This window comes from Prorops nasuta, unplaced genomic scaffold (genome assembly GCF_024137725.1).
Source record: "Prorops nasuta isolate Cenicafe-Biocafe unplaced genomic scaffold, Cenicafe_Pnas_1.2 PNAS00004, whole genome shotgun sequence".
NCBI classification, from domain to species: Eukaryota; Metazoa; Arthropoda; class Insecta; order Hymenoptera; family Bethylidae; genus Prorops; species Prorops nasuta.
Window position 1 is genome coordinate 11,307,267 of NW_027116801.1, and position 18,831 is coordinate 11,326,097.

An 18,831-nucleotide genomic window follows, 5' to 3' on the forward strand; every position below is an offset into this window, starting at 1 on the left:
TGTAAGTTCTTTTAGGCTGAAAATCTGAGGGAATCCTAGCCAAGGATAGCGTAAGAATGGGTGGGTCGTTGGCAAGTAATTCTGGAAGTAAAGGCAGTCGAGAGTGTCATAAACCGAGACGAAGACAAGAATGTTGAGCGTCCAACTGGGAAGCTTCTCTCCATTGGCAATATCTCTGATTAAAACTCGTTTCCGGGAGCGAAACACTTTGTCGGATTGGTCGTGGCTGTGGTAACCGCGCATCAACTCTTGGCACATCAATAAGCTGCGATGCAACTATAGTGTACACTAGCTTGCAATACTCTGTACTGGCTAGCTACTATATATGTATATATATATATATATAAATATATGTATATGGAATAATAAGCCTGTAGTATCTCTACGAGTCGGTGGATAATCCAGTGGTTCGATTGTTCTTGGCATAATTAGAGAATGTTATAACCTATATGTATATACGATAGCTGATCCAATAAATGCATACGCGAGGAAAAATGGATACTAACTGCGGAAGTTTAACAGATTTTGTATTTAGCGAAGCAGAAGATAAATAGATACAGTAATATAACATAAGCTTCGTGGGCTGTATGTACAATGGTATTAATAAGAGACGTGTTTACAAGCACTATATATAGACATATACAATGAGAGAGAATCGGTTCATTTCCTACGGAGAAAGTAGCAAGCTCCACTTCACGTTTCTCAATATTTCATAGAATTAGCGAGATAGCAGAACCGGAATGCCTTCTCACGATCTGTGCACTTGGATAAATAGACAAACGATTATTGTGCAATACGTGCTGGACCTACGTGTAATAAAACATTCATATTATTTACTGGGTTCATATTCCGCCGAGACAGTTGTCAAGTTCCATCTCGTTATTCTCAAAGTTTCATTGAATTTTTTACGTGCAAGAAAATACTGTTTGGAGAGCAGAATAATCAATAGATGCCTCCTGATACAAATTTCCTGCATAAGCTGACAAATTCAGTGTTTATATAGTAAAAAGCTAAGGATAAATAAATCTAATATAAAGCATTAATTTTTTTTACTGTACACGTAACAAATAAGAGAAAGTAAGTTTTCCATCACAAGTCTGTTCGCTCTTGAGAAGACATCGTCAAATTTTCAAGATATTTCTATATGAAAATAGCAAAAAAATTAGAATACCCTTTGATGCAGAAATTTGGCAAAATTTGTAAAGATTTCGTGCGAAGCGAATGAAGATAAAAGAGAAAACTGCAAGCACCAGTATTTTTAGCAACAATGAGAGAGAGACTCGGCCTTTGACTGGGTTGATTTCCTGTAGCGAAAGTAGCAAGCTCACTCGCATGTTTCTCAACATTTCATTGAATTTAGGAGATGCAAGCTCTATCGAGAGAGCAGCAGGGCCAGAATGCCTCCTGATGCAGATGACCTGCAGATTAGTGGTCTCGCCAAAGGGTTCTTGCCGTCAGACGGCCAGTTCTAGCCATTCTCGGATAATTTAGCGCGCAGCTGCCCGTACCACAGCCGCGCCGCTCTCCTACAATTCCTTTGAACCTGCATAAATTCAATCCCATTTTCATCCCCTTGCCGTTGTCATTCACTCGCTCAAACAAATCAGCATCAGCAACGTAAAGAAAATGGGAAGAATTTGTATCATCGAATCACGCATCGTTCTTCCCTCGAACGGCTCGTAAAGTTGGTCGGTGATTAATTTCAGGGCCCGATCGATTCTTCCATTGCTTCGATATTCGGCGGAGCTCATAAATTCCTTTTAAGGAGGCTGGTGAAGCGAGCACCGGTCCTGGAATACATATGATACGGCTGGCGAAGCGGATTTACCCCGAACGCATCGTAAACTTAAGGCGCGCAGTGAAATTTCACTGCGCAATCGCTATATATGCCGTTTCGTGGGATACGCAGGGCTGTACGGTCGTAAAAAATTTCGTGGCCAGTGTCGTTCGTGCGAAAAATCGTGCCAACTTATGTCATGGCAGCCGCCGTAACATTTGAATACGCTTCGAATGCAATGGCGAATCGTAATGATCCGTGTGCACCAGGAGGGAGGTGGGACTTTGTGCTAAATATTTGTCGACCGCGTCGCGCGTCGCCTTGCATTATAAAGGGTGCCACAGCTAGAAAAATTTCATAAAAAGAGACTTTTTACGAATCAATTATGTGGAACATTTTTACATGGGTTTTTTCATTCAAGAAATAATCCGATGGCTATATATATATATATATATATAGTTGGTATACGCCGTTGGTGAGATATAGAAAATATATATTTTTAATAATATAAGTAAAAAACGTTTAATAGTAACTATATATTTAAATTAGTGTTTGTAACCTGCAAATTTGGTAAGGATGATTTTTTTAAAATTCCTTCCTCTCTCTAGAATCTTCAAGTTTGCTCTTTCGTACCGGAAACTCTGCATACCAGTACTTCCGCATTCTGTAAAATTGCTCGATATCCAACAACTTTGTTACTTATATATATATATATATATATACAAACGATATTTTGTCATCAACGAATACGTGCTCGTATAATTATAGCTAAATTACTTCATTACTTTTTGAGACCATCGATCATTGTACCTCGCATAAAATTCAACGGACTCTTTGGCAAAATTTATAGGATCATTTTTGGAAATTACAGCGCGCGTTGGTATAATACGAGCACACTGCTGATCATAAAATAATGTCGGGTTAATGTTACAGCACCGCTCTACGTTCTAATGAACAATGCACGGTCCGAAATAAACGGAACGTTTGTTTCGTTTGTGAAAACAAGCGACGTTAACGATCTACGTTGGTCAACAAAATATGCGTATACCACCAATCCACCCTTTCGACCCGCGAACCAACCACGATCCGAAGTACACAGCACGTATTATTAAATGAACTATTGCCTCGAAAGACTGCGCAATATTCTCATTGAAGCTGAGCAATGAAAAAGCTGCAGCCACTCTGCTAAGAAATTCTCTGAAAAGTAGATTTCGTGGAAATATTGATAAGTAGGTACAGCAGGACCATAGTTGGAATTTTCTTTGAGGAGCATGAAATTGGCCAAGTCTGCGCTATGAAAACGATGAATATTAGATGTAATATAGTCGAGGACATTTTTCATTTCTACGACGAATGCCTTTGTTCCCCGTTCATCAGTATGATAGAAATCGCGGGGGCAAAGTTCTTTCGCTTCCGTAATTAAAATGTCACGTTCTGTAATATATATATATATATATATAGATGCATGTGTAGAGAGAGAGAGAGAGGGAGAGAGAGAGAGAGAAAATGAAAAGGCCGAGTTTCCACAGAGATGACAGTTTAGCAATAGCGATTTCCTCGACCTGCTGCTCTCTTTCGCAAATCGATAAATATATATATATATAACTTTGATGATCCTGTTTAATAAGGATTTTCGCGTAAAATCCGCAATGCGACACGAATGGAATTCGATAAATGACGAAGGGGGACGAGAAGGATGTATGTACTATATATAATCCCATCCGATTTTAACACCAAACACATAATTAATTAAGAGAGCTCGCATTATGGATTGCTGCACAGCCGACACTTCGCGTCCACCAATTAGCGTTCCAGCAAACAGTTTACACTTCGACTAAGTTGTATCAGCCATACTAAACTGTTTTACGAGCTAACGTGTATCAACCCTTTCCTCCCCCTACCCCTTGACGCGCAACGTGGCCGGACCCCTCGTATTATTAATCCACGCGAGCTCCGATCGCTTTGATTAAATTAATTGGATTGCGCTGAAATTTTCAGCTCAATAGCATCGACAATTTTCATTTATTAACCCGAGCACTGGCGATTATCTACCGTTAACTGCGTAACTCACTGCTCGATTATCGTAATTCAATTAAACCGTCGAATTTCATTTACGCAGAGATGGATAGTAAAGTTGTTAAACAGTCCCATCAGAATAGTTACGTACATGTGTAATTACGATGTTACATTGATATTTGTTAGACTCGTTGGAATATTTCTAAAGTTACAATCTCAAGCATACGTTTATAGATTTATCGTTTAGATTTGTTGCTCGATTAACGTATACCTATATACGATTCAATTAAACTGTCGGATTTCATTTACGCAGGGATATGGATAGTAAAGTTGTTAAGCTGCAGTCCTATCGGAATAGTTACACGTACATGAGTAATTACGATATTATATGTCAAGGATATGGTTATATAGCTGTATCGTTTTCGTTCCTTGCTTCGTATCGTAATTCAATTAAACAGTCTAATTTCATTTAAGAGATGGATAATATAGCAAACTTGTTAAACAGTCTTATCAGAATAATTTCGTACGTGTGTATATATATATATAAATATTCGTTAAAATCTCGTTGGAATATTTCTATGGTTATAATATTAAAAATATGTTTATAGGTTTATCGTTTTTACTGGTTGCTCTCGATTATCGTAATTCAATTAAATTGTCGGATTTCATTTACGCAGAGCAGCAGGATAGTAAAGTTGTTAAACAGTTTCCATCAAACTAGAAATACGTGCATGTTTAATTATTATAGCAGATTAATTTTCTAGATAAAGGTTCGTTAAGGTTAAACTTCTCTTTACGATGAAGACTCATGAAGATATTCTCGAGAATATTGCCAGGTTTATTGTAATTCAATTATAAACTGTCGAATTTCATTTGTCAGAAATGGATATAGCAAAGTTGTTAAACAGTGAGTCCTAATATCGGAGGGAGCAGATATATAATTATATACGTGTAATTACTGCATCAGTTTAATATCCAGCTGTAAAAGCTGTTCGTTAAGGTTAACGTTCTCTCTTTTGACGAGTATTCGTCACGAGGATACCATATTTCATGCGACGTTCTCCAGAGTATATGGCTGGGTGTATCGTTTTGATATTACGGAAATAGGTGGGCTTAAAAGGCCTACAGTTGCGAGCTCCTATCCTGCAGCATTGACTGGCATTCTCGGTGGAAAATTGGCTGCTGAGATTGGCATGAAACGAGGCCTGAGATTGACGGACGTATTATTCCCTCCCAGTTGTACCATAAGGTAGCATCCAGACTCGACTTTGTATCTGGGATTCACAACTGCTCGTATGCATGACGGGAGATGATGCTAGGATACTCCATCAACCAAGTGCAAACGCTGTTGAGGATGATCGATTTCAACACTCCAGCAACCAATGCTTTGTAATCTGACATTTTTCAAGACAGGTTGCAAAATGAAGACTGTGCTCTATACCGATGTTTGGTAAACTGGATAATTGGATTCATTGGTGTTTCAAAATATGGAAAGGGAGAGAGACATATTATTCGAGCTTTCGTCGAACAATATACGGATTTCAATCATTTTCACATTTTCCAATAAGACCAAATAACTTAACTTAACTCTACGAAATTTGTATTCCCTTTTAAAAATCTGCAATCGGTTATTATAGATTTTCTAGAGTATCTAGAGGTCAAAGTCTCCATCAAACATAGTAGATTCAGCATTTTTCAATATTTTCAAAACATATTGCAAAATAACCTGTATATGCATGTATATGGCAGTGACTTATGTTTGAGAAACTGGATAATTGGATTTGTTGGTGTTTAGAGAGATAGAGAAAGAGGGAGGGAGCGAGCTGACTGAACTATTAGAACGCATGCGACATAGTGCTCGAAGAAGTTGCAGCGCGGATTTGCAATTATATGCGCGCTGACTTGAATTGGTTGGATTGGCATGGGACTCTATACGACACCGTTGGTGATTTGGGCGGTTGGCTACTCGAATCCTGGCGTGTTTACCCAACAAGCATCGCCGGGAACCGAAGGTGCTTGCTGCATCAGCAATCGGTTTACGCCAGCTACAACAGCGAAATTCCTGATAAACTTCGCATCCAGCTCGATACCTTATTCCTTAATCAAATCCCCCTTCCCCCCCCCCCCCCCTCCCCTCCTACACCATTAAAACTCCTACATCTATATAACCTGCATACATTTATATCACACGTGTGTCTTTCTTTCCATTTAAAAACGGTCGATCAAAATGATATCGCAATAAATAATTTATCACTGATAAAAACCGTTCCCTTTTTCTTATATTGAAAATATTACAAAATGTTAAATAAAATTTATTATTAAATGTTGAACGAGTTCCTTCTTCCATTTCCGGTTTGGCAAGCTGCAAAAGCCGAGGGTACATTTTTTCCTCGATATCCAAATTGATCCAAGATCAAAGATAATCAGGGACGTTGCACGCGTTCGGTTTCCTTGCCGATAGTTGTTTGACTTTGCTCGATGCGCGGAAGAAACGAAGATTCGACGAGGGTTTCTATCCTGAGAGATTCGCGGTGCTTGCGATCTTGCCAAGTTTTATCGGAAAGCTCCGTGGAACCCCCCATCTACGATGAATTCAACATTTTCAAAGGCCGAGACGTTTTTATTCCGCGAGCAGCTTTCTCTTTTCCTCCCATTGATTTGGTTTCGGCGAATTCTCGTCTCTGCATGGTATAAAAAAAAACTCGTATATGTACATATCATGCGGGAAAAGCTCGATTTATTTTACGTTAAAATCCCAGAAAATATTTAAATCCCCTTATAAAATCCTTCGCCAAGAATATTTACCCACCGTGTGCATCCAGTAAAGTATATATACGAACAGAAAAATCTATAAGAAAGTATCGAGCTCCTGCAAGATGATAATGAAATTTCAATAAAATAGCAGAAGTTGCAAGAAGGATTCGCACTTTTGTTCGGAGTATATAATAGTTCATTCCAAAAGGATGAAATATATTTTTGAACTAACAAACAAATAAATGGGATATTTTCTCTCGAAATCAATTGGACCAAACTTTATTCATAGTCCTCTTTTTACGTAGTGGCAGCTCTTTTTTTCTTTCATTCCGAAACGATTTCGTTTTATATGGTAGTCAGGCGGGAAAGAGTCGAAAACGGAAATGCAGTTTATTTTTAACGGGTGCCAGGGTGTACCTAGCCCGACCATTCCGGCTAGATAAACTTTGATCGTATCTTACAAACTATTCGCTGTTTCTGAGAAAGCTGCCTTCCTGTTTCGTGCACGATCAGTAATCTACACACACACGTAGTTTAGGATAGTCATAACGAAGCTCCCCAAATAAATATGAAATCTGTTCGTTTAAAGTTTACAAATAATAGCGTGAGATTCCTACATTTTAAATATATTATTAGCAAGAGTGATTTTTTGGGAACGCACACGTGCAGTAACAAGTTTCTATTATTATCAGAGTCGAGTCGCTACGAGCGAAGTATATATATACCACGCGCAGCAGCGAGAGAAAGGCACAAAACGCCGTGAGATGCTACGATAGATATTAATTCAGAGATTTTGCATAACAAAGTAATTGGCTGCAGCACACGAATGTTTGAAAAGACCATAAATACAAAGAGTTTTAATAAAAGGACGAAAGAGCGTTGCACGCGCTGAAAGTTTGAATGAAAAGAGAGGAAAGAGCTATTCCTGATTATGTTATTATCAAACCGGCTGACTCTGATTTCTACACCATGGGACAACTGCGTACGCATAAAAGCTTTAGCAGTCACGTTGCAAAACAGTGGACTTTTAACTATCTCTCGTATTCATTGACAGGCCGCGTTTAACTTAACCTGGTCAAATTGTTGAAAATTTATTAAAATATCAGGTAATTTTACCGTTTCATTTACCTTTGGTCTAATTTCGAAACAGCCGCTGATAGATTGCAGCTTTGCAGATTCGTCAGTTTCACGGCATAACTCATTTACCGGTGGAAATGAACGCGTGAAATGTGCAAGTTTGTGTTGCTAATGATGCCGTTCATGTACTTCTTGTACACCGTTCTCCAGCATTGACCGACTAATTCTACTACACTGTAATTACAAAGTAAACGTTGTTTCACGAGTAATTCATTATGCTGCCAATTACATAAGATGTGCTGCATAATACACGAAACTTTGCAAAAGTGCAATCAACGCAAACGTCTGACTAAATTCGAGCTATATCACTTAAAATCTCATTTTTCCATTAATACTCGCTGGAATTCTGCGGCGCGCGCGCGCGACCAATAAAATATAATAACTTTTGTTGCGATAAGCAATATTGTTGAATGTTGAATTAAAAATTAATCGTCGGAGGATGTAACGAACGGTAGAATTTTGCGGTGAAATTACTAGCCAATTTTAGGAGCCCCAATTTGATCAAATGGGAAATTGTTTGCACGAAATTGTATACCGCAGGGATTTAAAGGGAAGAACGGAGGAAAGATTTTTTCGTTAATTGCGGTTCGTGATTATATGCATGAAAGATTTTTTGTCGAAGGAATTTTTTGAGTGAATTTCGTTTAGCGATGTGTGTACTGGAGTATAAATTTAAGTTGAGAAGACTGATTCACGGTGGAGTAGTACCCCCCACCCATCTCTTCTCCGTAAGACGAAATGAATGGATGCCGAGCTTCTAACAGGGTAGCTGGCCGGCTTGTTATAACGGATCTCATTACTTTTATCGCCCGGACATACATCTACTTTAACTCGAAATTACCTTTTTCTACGTAGCCTCTTGCAGACTCTGCACTAATCTGCATGGAAAAAATTCCGGACCATATTGCATCCCTACCCTTTTATCGTTTATGGCTAACCCAGCACATCCTGGTTCTTATGGCATACATATACTATAGTGTTATGTCCTTCGGAAAATTTTCACTGGACAGGACCTAAATATCCTTCAAACGACTCTCTCCAGGGATTCTCGACACTAATGAATTCACTCTCTTCCATCGACCTTAAATTTCGTAAATTCTCTTTCCAACAAATTGTAGCTATTTAAATCTGTATATATATATATATGCAATATTTTATAGAGTGCACATATGCACTAATTTGGAAGGACGAAAATCTGGATCGTACCCTTTTTCATCGTTTATGCTGGTTAATCCAGCGCACATTCTGGTTTTGATGGTACGCATATTCTATACACTAGCACGCTCTTCGGGAAATTCTCACTGGACAGGACCTAAATATCCTTCGAACGGCTCCCCAGGGGTTCCCAGTACTAACGAATTCAGGTCTACGTTCCATGAAAATGGAATTTGGAAAATTGTATAAAACGAGCAGGAAGAATTGGTATAAAGAATTTGTTTTTCCAGCGAATGGACGATAAGCAGCCATGTCGCAAAATTGAAATTCAAACATCGAGTGGTAGTTTGAATTCTGAGAAAGTATCGAATGGTGGAGAAGAAAAGAGGCTGCCACAGAAATTGGCCAGAGATGAAACGACTTATGTGTGAAATGGCTTTGAAGGTTACGGATACATATGGCGTGCCATTGGCTGGATTCGAAAGTAAACTGGGTCAAACTGTAATGGTACCGAGTCCCTGTATTATGTTGCGAGTGAAATTACAAAAGGGAGAAAAAAAGCTGACTATTGGAAATTTCTAAACTATATGTATATATACATACATGTAGGGTCTCGAGCTACTCTCGATCGTTTCAATGAATTCTGAAATGACGCAAATTCCATTATTCCAGCAGGCTAGCGTATCTCCCCCTCCGACCCTTATGTATCAGCAATAAGTTTCACTCTTGTCGCGTCCCCTATATAGATCTACGTGCGACTGAAGAAATTGGTAGGACGACTGAAATGCAGTATACATGCAGCTATGGTCGGGCCAGGAGGCGAGCTGCAGAAAATTGCAGAAGAGATTGCGGGAAGGGAAAATTCAGCGGAAAAAGTTGGTGGCGAAATTAATACACACAAATGAAAAATTTCACTTGGAAATCGTGTTAAAAATAAATTTATGGAATAAGTAAAGTTAACTCGTGCATCACTCCGCTGCTCGTAAATGTCTGAAAGCTTTACGATTCGAGAAGCAAGTCGTAACTGCATTTTATATTCCTCTTTATATCAAAAAAGGGTCGGACTGAGGCTGTAAAAATGGGAGATGGAAATATTTCCTAGTGAATCGAAGCAGAAATGCATCTAGAAGTATTATTACCGATTCCCGTCAAATCCACCTGTTTTCGATGATTTAAATACAATAAGAGATCTTCTCGTAAAGAATTAACAGCATATAGCGTCCACCGAATTCTTTTCGATCTCTCTGCAGCTTTTTTTCCTTCTTAAAAATAATCATGCAAAGAGGAACATTTTTTGTTTTGCCTTTTTCACGCGTGTTTCGGTTTGTTACCAGGTGCAGGGTTTGATTTACGCTTCGGACCTGAGAGGATTCTATTCCATTCTGGGAAAGTACGTGGTTGTAATCTATTCTTTGAATATTTCGAGAGTGCCGCGCGTTGTATTACGTCCACGTTTCACCTACAAATATCATTGAACGTTTATTCCAGCCCAGATCTCTTTTGATTCCGTAGAAACTGAATAGCATAGTAACAATTACGCATTCCTTTCACCCTGCAGATCTGCAAACGTGTGATAATAATTGAAAAGTGGAAATACGAAAGGGAATAAGTGCCAAATGCACCTATCGGGGTTGATTGAAAAATAAATAATAAATAAAACGCCTATAGAAAATTGTGAAAGATACGTGCTACGTCATCGGGCATACAGAAGTTACAAAAACGAGGAGGAATATGCTGTTTGAAATTAAAAAAAAAAAAAGTTTATAACTTAATACAGTCAGAGAAGTATTTATGGGCACTAAATAAAAACCTGTAATTCTATCATTAATATATCTTATTAATAATTCGTTCCGTGTACACAGTGCAACAGTTCACAGATTGATTTTGAATCTTTTCCTACATGAGACACTGCGGTATAATTATTCGTTAAAACTTTAAGGAGAAAACTCGCATTGCAATAATATGACAGATTTATCCCTTTTCGCGTTTCCTCTCTCAATTACAAAATCTATAACCATTGCTGAATCAATGTGAAATTCATCGATAAGTTATGGACGCGTGTCGCACAGGAAGGTACAAGACGAGGTGAGAATTTCCGATTGCCACAGAATCCCTTGAATCCTATCTATAGTGTACTCCGGTTAGTGTAAACACGCGAGGAGTCCACAGGAAGGGCTTGCGAGCCGAAGCTTTGCATTCTCCTAGCTAAAAGCTCTAAGCAAGTTTTACGTTATCCTTCCCTAATCAGGGATAAGCCAATAAAGTGTCAGCAGTTGGTATCTTGGAGTTTTTCGCGGAGGAAACTAACTAAATCTAGGTGTAAGGGATTGGAGGAAAATGGAGGTGTGATTCGTGGAAGGAAATTGTGCAGATTGGATCCACTCGAAGTTCTCGTAAAGGTGCAGAGAGCGGTGTAAGTTGGTTGTAAGAGCGAGCTAGGTGGAACAGGACCACGAGGCACCCTTCATCGACCAACCTCGCTTTAAGTAACACGGTAATCGCGGTTACGTGTAAACTCGCACCGGGATAAAGGGAATTAAGCGAAAAGAACCACTTGAAATTCCTGCCGAGTGGGAAACAGGAATATAAAAGCTCCATTTTCAAGGACGTTCCGTTGAACTCTCGAGAGAGAAATTCCCACCAAGCTCTTTCCACGTCAAGTGGATTATAAATTAATAAATATAGCATGTTATACAAAGAACGTAGCTTTGCAACGGTGCATTGCTCTACGAATAAGTTACCTCGCGACAGTTTATAACTCTGCGAATAATTAAAGGCTAACTTTGCTAGCAAACAAAATTCTCTCCTCGCCGAGGTGGCTCATTACTGCCAGAGGCAGGACTAATTTATATATTGCCACGGGATTCGGATCAAGATCACGCGTGTTTCACAAATTTATCCTTTCATAGAAATATTCATGTATTTTTAATCATTGACTTGAACTCCTTGATTTTTCCTTTTTTCACGTAGACTCGCATTAGAAGTATGAATTATGGCAGGAAACGAACCAGCTGGGGCCACCGAACGGTGAGGTAGACCTTGGCGCGGCCAAACAGCCGCAATCTTCGTAATCTCCGCAGCTTTTTATCGTTAAAGCCCATCCCCATGAAGACGGGCGCCACACGGGATCCGCATTGGCACTCCAGGTTGGCAGCCGTTGAGCTTCCAGGTCAGTGGCGATCAACTTCATGCAATGAGAACCACCACTGCGCGATAAACTTGCCAAATATCTCACTTTACCAGGGCTCCTCTCTTTTCTATCCTAATGTATCCTATCATCCATTTTTCAACTTTGCTCCTTCTCTCAACCACTCCCCCCCCCCCCCCCTCTCTCTCTCTCTTTATTCGTTATTATCGCAAATCGTTCAGAAACGAAATGTTGAAACTTTCTTCGTTTAAATTCGACTGACAATCACTTTTACTGTTGCAGACAGGGGGGGGGGGAGAGAGAGAGAGAGAGAGAGAGAGGAATTCTAGGGGAGGACGAAACGAAAAACTTTGAAGAATGAAACAATACATTTGTCGGGAGAAATATGCGTACGATCGAAAATTGGTACGAAGACCACACGTGTTTTCGTCGAGTCTCGACGGACGTGCGCTTATAAAGAGGTATTCACTAATCGAGCGAGCAACGTTTAATCACTGGCACAATGCCAGAATTCAATATATCTCGTTGCGACACTGTATCAACACTGCATCAACACCCTCGTGTAACAAAAGGAATATTCAACAACTGTATCACTATATAATTTCACTTTCAGATTGATCAACGTTCAACCAGTATATTCCAGAGCTTTCTTTGTATATATTTGTTAAAGAATTGATAAAAGTTGGAGATTCGCTAGAGTATAAATTTAAAAAGTGGAAAATTTCGCTTTCGTTGCTGTCGTGTAAGATTTTGGCGAGGGTGAGGGGTGAGGTTGAAGGTAGGACGAGAGTGAAACGCGAGTGAATGAATTGGATGGAGCGATGGGATATTGCTGGGGGAGCAGATCCCAGCAGTCGCGATCCGCGCGAGAGACTGGCTACTGGCTTGGTTTTCGGTTTGGTTTTGCGGGATGCTGCCAGCTGGGCCGAAAGGCGCAAGATCTACCCCTCCACGCGCTTTTCAACCCTCCCGTATCTCCGGCGCGCAACCCCCTCTTTACTTTTCCTCCCTGGCTCCAGCTCCACCCCCCACCCCACGCTCTGCCCCCTCCCCCCTCCACCTCTTAGCCCAGCCATGCCAAACAAACTCCTTTTCCTTTTCCTCCTACCTCTCTCCTAGCTACTTCTCATTCGTCCGTCCATCCAACCATCCAAACGACCGACAGACCGACCATTCGTCCATCCTTCTTCTCTGGAAAAACGGAAAACCGGAAAAATCTCATCCCGTATGAGCTTTGCCCGGCGAGCCGTGAGGGACGCTCTCCTTTGCAGATGCACTACTGAAAAACCCCCCAATGTCAAAATTCTGCTCCCTGCTTTATCACTATTTATATATATATATATATATATATAAGATGAACGACCCACCACCAGTGCTACTCCACTGCACGTTCTTTCTTATCAAACGTGAAATAATTTGAAATTATTAATCAATTTTCAACATTTATATTCTCCTTGTTTTTCAGCATTTTTCTCTCACTGGATCTCGTCCAATCTATCATAAAGCTAATGAAACTTTTTCCACTCATGTCCGATATAACGTTGAGTTTTCCACTGCGGAATCAGTGAAAACAGACGTCGAGGATCAACGGCCGAATGAGAGGTGGGGATGACTTGAGAATGGGAATTTGCAAAGATTCGCGATATGCGCGAATTGTCTGCACTATATTGGATCGTCTGAGGAATTTTCATATGAAAATTGCTGTTCCAATGAACGCATGCACCACACGTGACAGGTAACAGTAATATCTATATATAATATTATTGCTTCAGTGCATGATATTGTCAGTGACTCTCTTGAGACTTTCCTATTATATTTTCATAATAGTAGGTAAATGTTCCTATATACTTGCACAGTTTTCGTTTATTGTTATTAATTTTTTAGACGACTTATCGATCGGATGACAATATTTTTAAAGTTTACTTTCAACTATTCGATACTGCGTCAAATTTTTATGTGTATACGTTATAGAATATTAAGTAATTTTTCTAATTAAGTTGACGAGAAAATTTAAAGATTGCCAAACTGGTTATAGGGAATCGATGGGGATCGTCGAATAATCTACAGGGTTCAGGGTGCGACAGTGGGTGAGGAAATAGATGTCGTAGTTTAGGTCGCGTCTGATAAGAAACGTGCCGAGTATTTTCAGTTATCCCGCGTTATCGGACTTTTCACTTATCCCGCGAAACGAGAAATCGAGAGAAATAAGGTGGAATGAAGTAAAATGGAAGTGCGCTGGGCATCTAAATGCGACGTGTAAAACATCGATCAAGACACACATTTTTCGTCACTTTTCAAAACTTCCATTAAAACTTTTTTTTATAATAAAACAATTAATTTACCGGTGAGAAAAGCATAGACCTCGGTAGAATCGAGTAACGATTCTCTTTCTGATTATTTATTTGAATATATAGTGTGTTGGTTGAATAATTTTTGTATAAATTATTTACACTCGATTCCATGCACGTTTTAACGAGTTCGGCAATTAGTGCAAATTATTGCATCGTTATTTTAACTTCCTTATAAAAGAAATGTATTTTTTGTTAATCTCTAATAAAAGAACTTAATTCGGATTGTAAATATTATAAAACTACTTAAAAAATTTATGTATATAAGAAAAACCTGTACGAGCTGAAAAGCTTAAGAAATATTTTTCACGGTGCTTGCCAATTTTTCTCTAAATTACCGTCTATTTGCAAAATGCAAGTGCATGTACTCTAGGAGGAGAACTAAATCTGCGTCAAACACTTGCAAATTATTGTATCGCACTATTTTTCATCGACTTCATTTTGCTAATGGGATAGAGTGTATATTATAATAAATAAATGGAGAGCTAGGCTACTTAGTGATTTTTATAGTAGATTTAGAAACGATTGAGATAAAACTATAGAATGGTTCTAAGTGGTATGCATGGGTAATTGCGAGTTGCCTTATGAGGTTTTTGCAATTATTCAGAAAATATAATGTAACGTGGCTTGTAAAAGAATTTCGTTTCTTTTCTTTCAAAAATCAGGGATCTATATATATATATATATATAGTTTAAACTTTTCCAAGAATATAATTTGATGCCAGCTGCATGAGTATATTAGATTTTAACAGTGACACTTTACAGATATGAAAATTAGATGAATTCCGAGTGATGAATACAAAATAGTGGAAAACATAGTTTTCAAAAGTGTTATTATAAATTTCAACACCATCATCTTAAATCAATTGTTCGCATCTTTTTGAATTTCATTCTTATTTTGCCTCATAAACATCATCATACTATACTTACAATGTTTTTACGCTAAGCACTATAATTTTCATGACTTTTCAGAAAATTATATCAACTCTGATTAAACAATATAGAACAGTAGAAAACTTGAGGAGTAATAAAAAATTCTGCACGAATATTGTCATCCAGTTTTGTAAACATGCAGTCATTTGGTAAAAATTAGAAGCAACCCTCTCTGCAGGACACAAACGCATTTACCAAGCTACCATCAACTTAAATCAATTCCTTGCTTCTCTGATTCTATCAACCTGGCCTTACCTCATAAATAACATCACGTTCTACATGGATTTTTCTTATCGGACATTCTAGTATATTAAGCATATAATTTATGATCGATGTGCTCGGTGGAAACGTGATATTAACAGTACTTACATGATTCCTCATAGCTTGACGGGAAAATGGAAAGCTTACCTGAAACAGGAAGAGAATAATCAGTGTTTCTATTTGTTCCCTTCTCCTTCTTACGACGTCAAAAATTTATGTATAAAAACATTGGGTTTGTCGTTCGCTTCAAGGACGAAAAAGAAAAGCGTTGAGCGTAATGAGTGAGGGAATAGTATGAATAAATTCCAATGGAGATTTTCAATAAATTGGTAAAATAAATCGATTTTCGTTTCCATTACGGCGCAAGATGGGAATTGGTGAGAAAAGGGGATGATCGATGACCTTGATGGCTGAATCGCCCGATCATCCGAACGTTCCAATAGGCGACTTTTTGTTATTCGAGGATCCTCCTAGCCACTTTACGCGTGACCCGATCCTGTGTCAAGAGGCTCGCAACGGGGGATTCCCGTCTTATAGAGTCCAACTCGTCTTTCCTAGATAACCTTAGCTCCGATAGTTCTTTAACAGCTCTCTCAGAATTTGACGAATGGAGCGAAATGTGAGAAGAATCGCGGAAAAATATTTTTGCGATAGACCAATATGTGTCTGGCATTTGGTCATTGGAGAAACAGCAGGTGGCTGATAATGCTCGTGGAAGGCAGTGTTAAGCTGCAGTTGCCATTATTTCACCATAATACACACGTCCATTGCATATCGTGTCTCTGAAATGTAAATCGGTTTATAGTCGCCATGGCGCGGTGCTTCTCTCTCTCTCTCTCTCTCTCTCTCTCGAGATTTATTCCTCCCACGTATAGCCACCTATACGTATACAGGTACACGTCAATGTTATATACTATATTCCTTTAAATACGCTTATTTATCCGTTCATCCTCGCTTTTTCAGGTTTTCCAGAAAAGCATTTATCAAAAATTTACTGTCATACAGGGCCATTGTTTTGAATTTATTTTACATAATTGTTTGTAGGTTATTACGATTGAGTATACTGTTATATAATTAAAGCGAGTTTTATACATGGGCAAACGATTTTGTTACAGACGAATTTCATTGATTTTCGTAATACCAGACAATTTTACGTACCTTTTTGCTTATTTTATTCATAAAGTGTATGAATAAACTGTGATTTAACAAATTCACGGAGTGACTGCATTCGATTACAATCGAATTTACATCAAAATTGATATTTATGTTGACATCAATCCCTAATTTTTCTTTCTTTCTTAATGAAACCAGTTTTTGTTGAAGAAAATGAATAATTGAAATTTATTAAGTAATTAATACGTTTGTTATTTCTGTTTTTGTGAAAGAAACTTGTATGTTTATCGGTAATCACGCAATAAATGACTGTTCTATATATACACTACTGTACATCGAGTGAATCGTTACACGTTCTTACCCTGTGATGTACGGCGAAATTTGAGTCCGAAATGGAGAAAGTGTCAATTATGGAGTCGAATCTAACGAGCTTCTTGGGATGTTGAGATTTTCTGGATCCAGGGCAAAATGAACACATTGTTATATTTGACGTTGTCATCGGGGACATGTTTGATTTAATCGTTCATCACTCTTTCCCATAATAAACCACGCGCGCATTCTTGTCTCCATTTTAACAACAATTTTTTATTTTACCTGTTCTTGCACATAACTTCTAATTAACAATGTTAAAACAAAATTGTAATTTAATAATTACTCCTTGTATAGTTCCCATCAAATTAAGTTTTATAAAATATTCCATAACTTGTTTAAAATTTAAAACGACCGAAGAAAAATTGCAATTAATGAGTGAAACTGATGGAATAAAAAGATGACAATGCACGACATCTCTACGTTTTAGTCCTTACTAGTACGTCGATAAGGTAGGAATTTCGTGCAGACTTTTCTGCAAAACTGTAACACACATAATCCACAGGAAAAATCTGCAATACCAAACGAATTACTCTCACGATCCTACTAAGCTCCTTATTTCACTTTTTTAATAAAATTATTAGTTTTCGACATGTCATGAAATGGCAGAGTCTTATTCTCCTTCGAGCAGTCAAGGAACGTTAAACAATGCAATTTTTTCCCATTATTTTAATTGTTCATTGAAAAGACTGTTACTCGTCTAAGACCTTGTCAGCGAGCCTCGCCTACAAATTTTTCACTCCATTCTCCTATAATAACTAAGAATCTTTCGCAAGGAGAACGATTTAAAGTTTTCGACGACCCTCCTTAGGCAATGAAAATACTTTAAATCATTACGAAAGAACAAATAAGAAAAATGGGACAGAGGATGCAGTTGCTAAATGGTCGAGGAAAGGCAACACTCGAAATTATTACTATAGGCACACGATTCGTTGTCTACGAAAGTTTTGCAAAGTAGGTGAAAAGTTTTGACTGTGGAAGGTGCATACAGCAAATCGAGCCAGCAAAGAAATATGCAGAATGGCACAATGAAAGCAGTAAATACAGGCTTCTTTTTAAATGCCTTTTACTCAGCACCGTAGCTATGAACTTTTAACGATATACATATACTGCAGCCAAATGTTTTTTCCACCAAAAGAAAGCTTGAAAAAATTAATACATCTCTTTTTCTTTAAATGACAAATATACAAAGTACAGATATTCCTAAATTATTTTATCAAGAAAAATAAATAAATAAATCCCTGCGATTACTCCAGGAAAAAAGAAGTGTATACCGTTTAGTGCGGTTGAAACTAACTTTAAGCGAACAGAAAAGTATACACACTGCAGTTTGTAGTTGCGCTTACACCGTATAACGGTTTTTTTCTTTTGTAAAAATTTAGCACTCGTTATCGCTAATTATGCAGTTACCAAGTATAATTAAGAGCGCCAGTCAACGTTTGGAGTTGGTTTATAGAGTGTTACTCCACGAAAGCGACGATTTACCTCTGATGGATAATAATAAAAGCTATTGGTATTCCCGAGACTTAAATAAAGCAATCCTTGAGCAAATCAGATTTTATCTATATACACCTACTTTGCCTCGGGCTCTAGTCGGTAGATTAAATTAATAATTCAAACCCTGCTGTGCAGTCTCTAACCGTTGACCGACCCAGACAGATATATTTCAAATGTCAGCAGGCAAAACACCTTAATTTAGAAGATTCAGTCGTCGAAATTTCGCGAGTAAGGAATAATCATCTTGGTTTTCGAAGCGATCACGTCACTTCCGGTTCGAGAAGTCTCAGTTACACAGACTCTGAAACTTGCACGATCAAAGC

General features: G+C 38.3%; 1 protein-coding gene across 14 annotated transcripts in view; it reads right to left on the reverse strand.

The window, feature by feature from the left end:
* Positions 1 to 18,831, reverse strand: part of dlg1 (discs large 1) — a 331,205-nt gene that overhangs the window by 119,230 nt on the left and 193,144 nt on the right. For 2 of the 14 annotated variants that reach the window (XM_066725422.1, XM_066725420.1), the window contains exon 1: positions 11,848 to 12,138. The exons of 10 other annotated variants lie outside the window; for them this stretch is intronic. In XM_066725422.1, coding sequence (XP_066581519.1) covers positions 11,848 to 11,946 — 99 coding nt within the window. In that variant the 5' untranslated portion in view covers positions 11,947 to 12,138. Of the gene's footprint in view, positions 1 to 11,847; positions 12,139 to 12,380; positions 12,798 to 15,637; positions 15,671 to 18,831 lie in introns of those variants that run through there. 2 more of the 14 variants (XM_066725421.1, XM_066725424.1) reach the window with 2 other exon arrangements.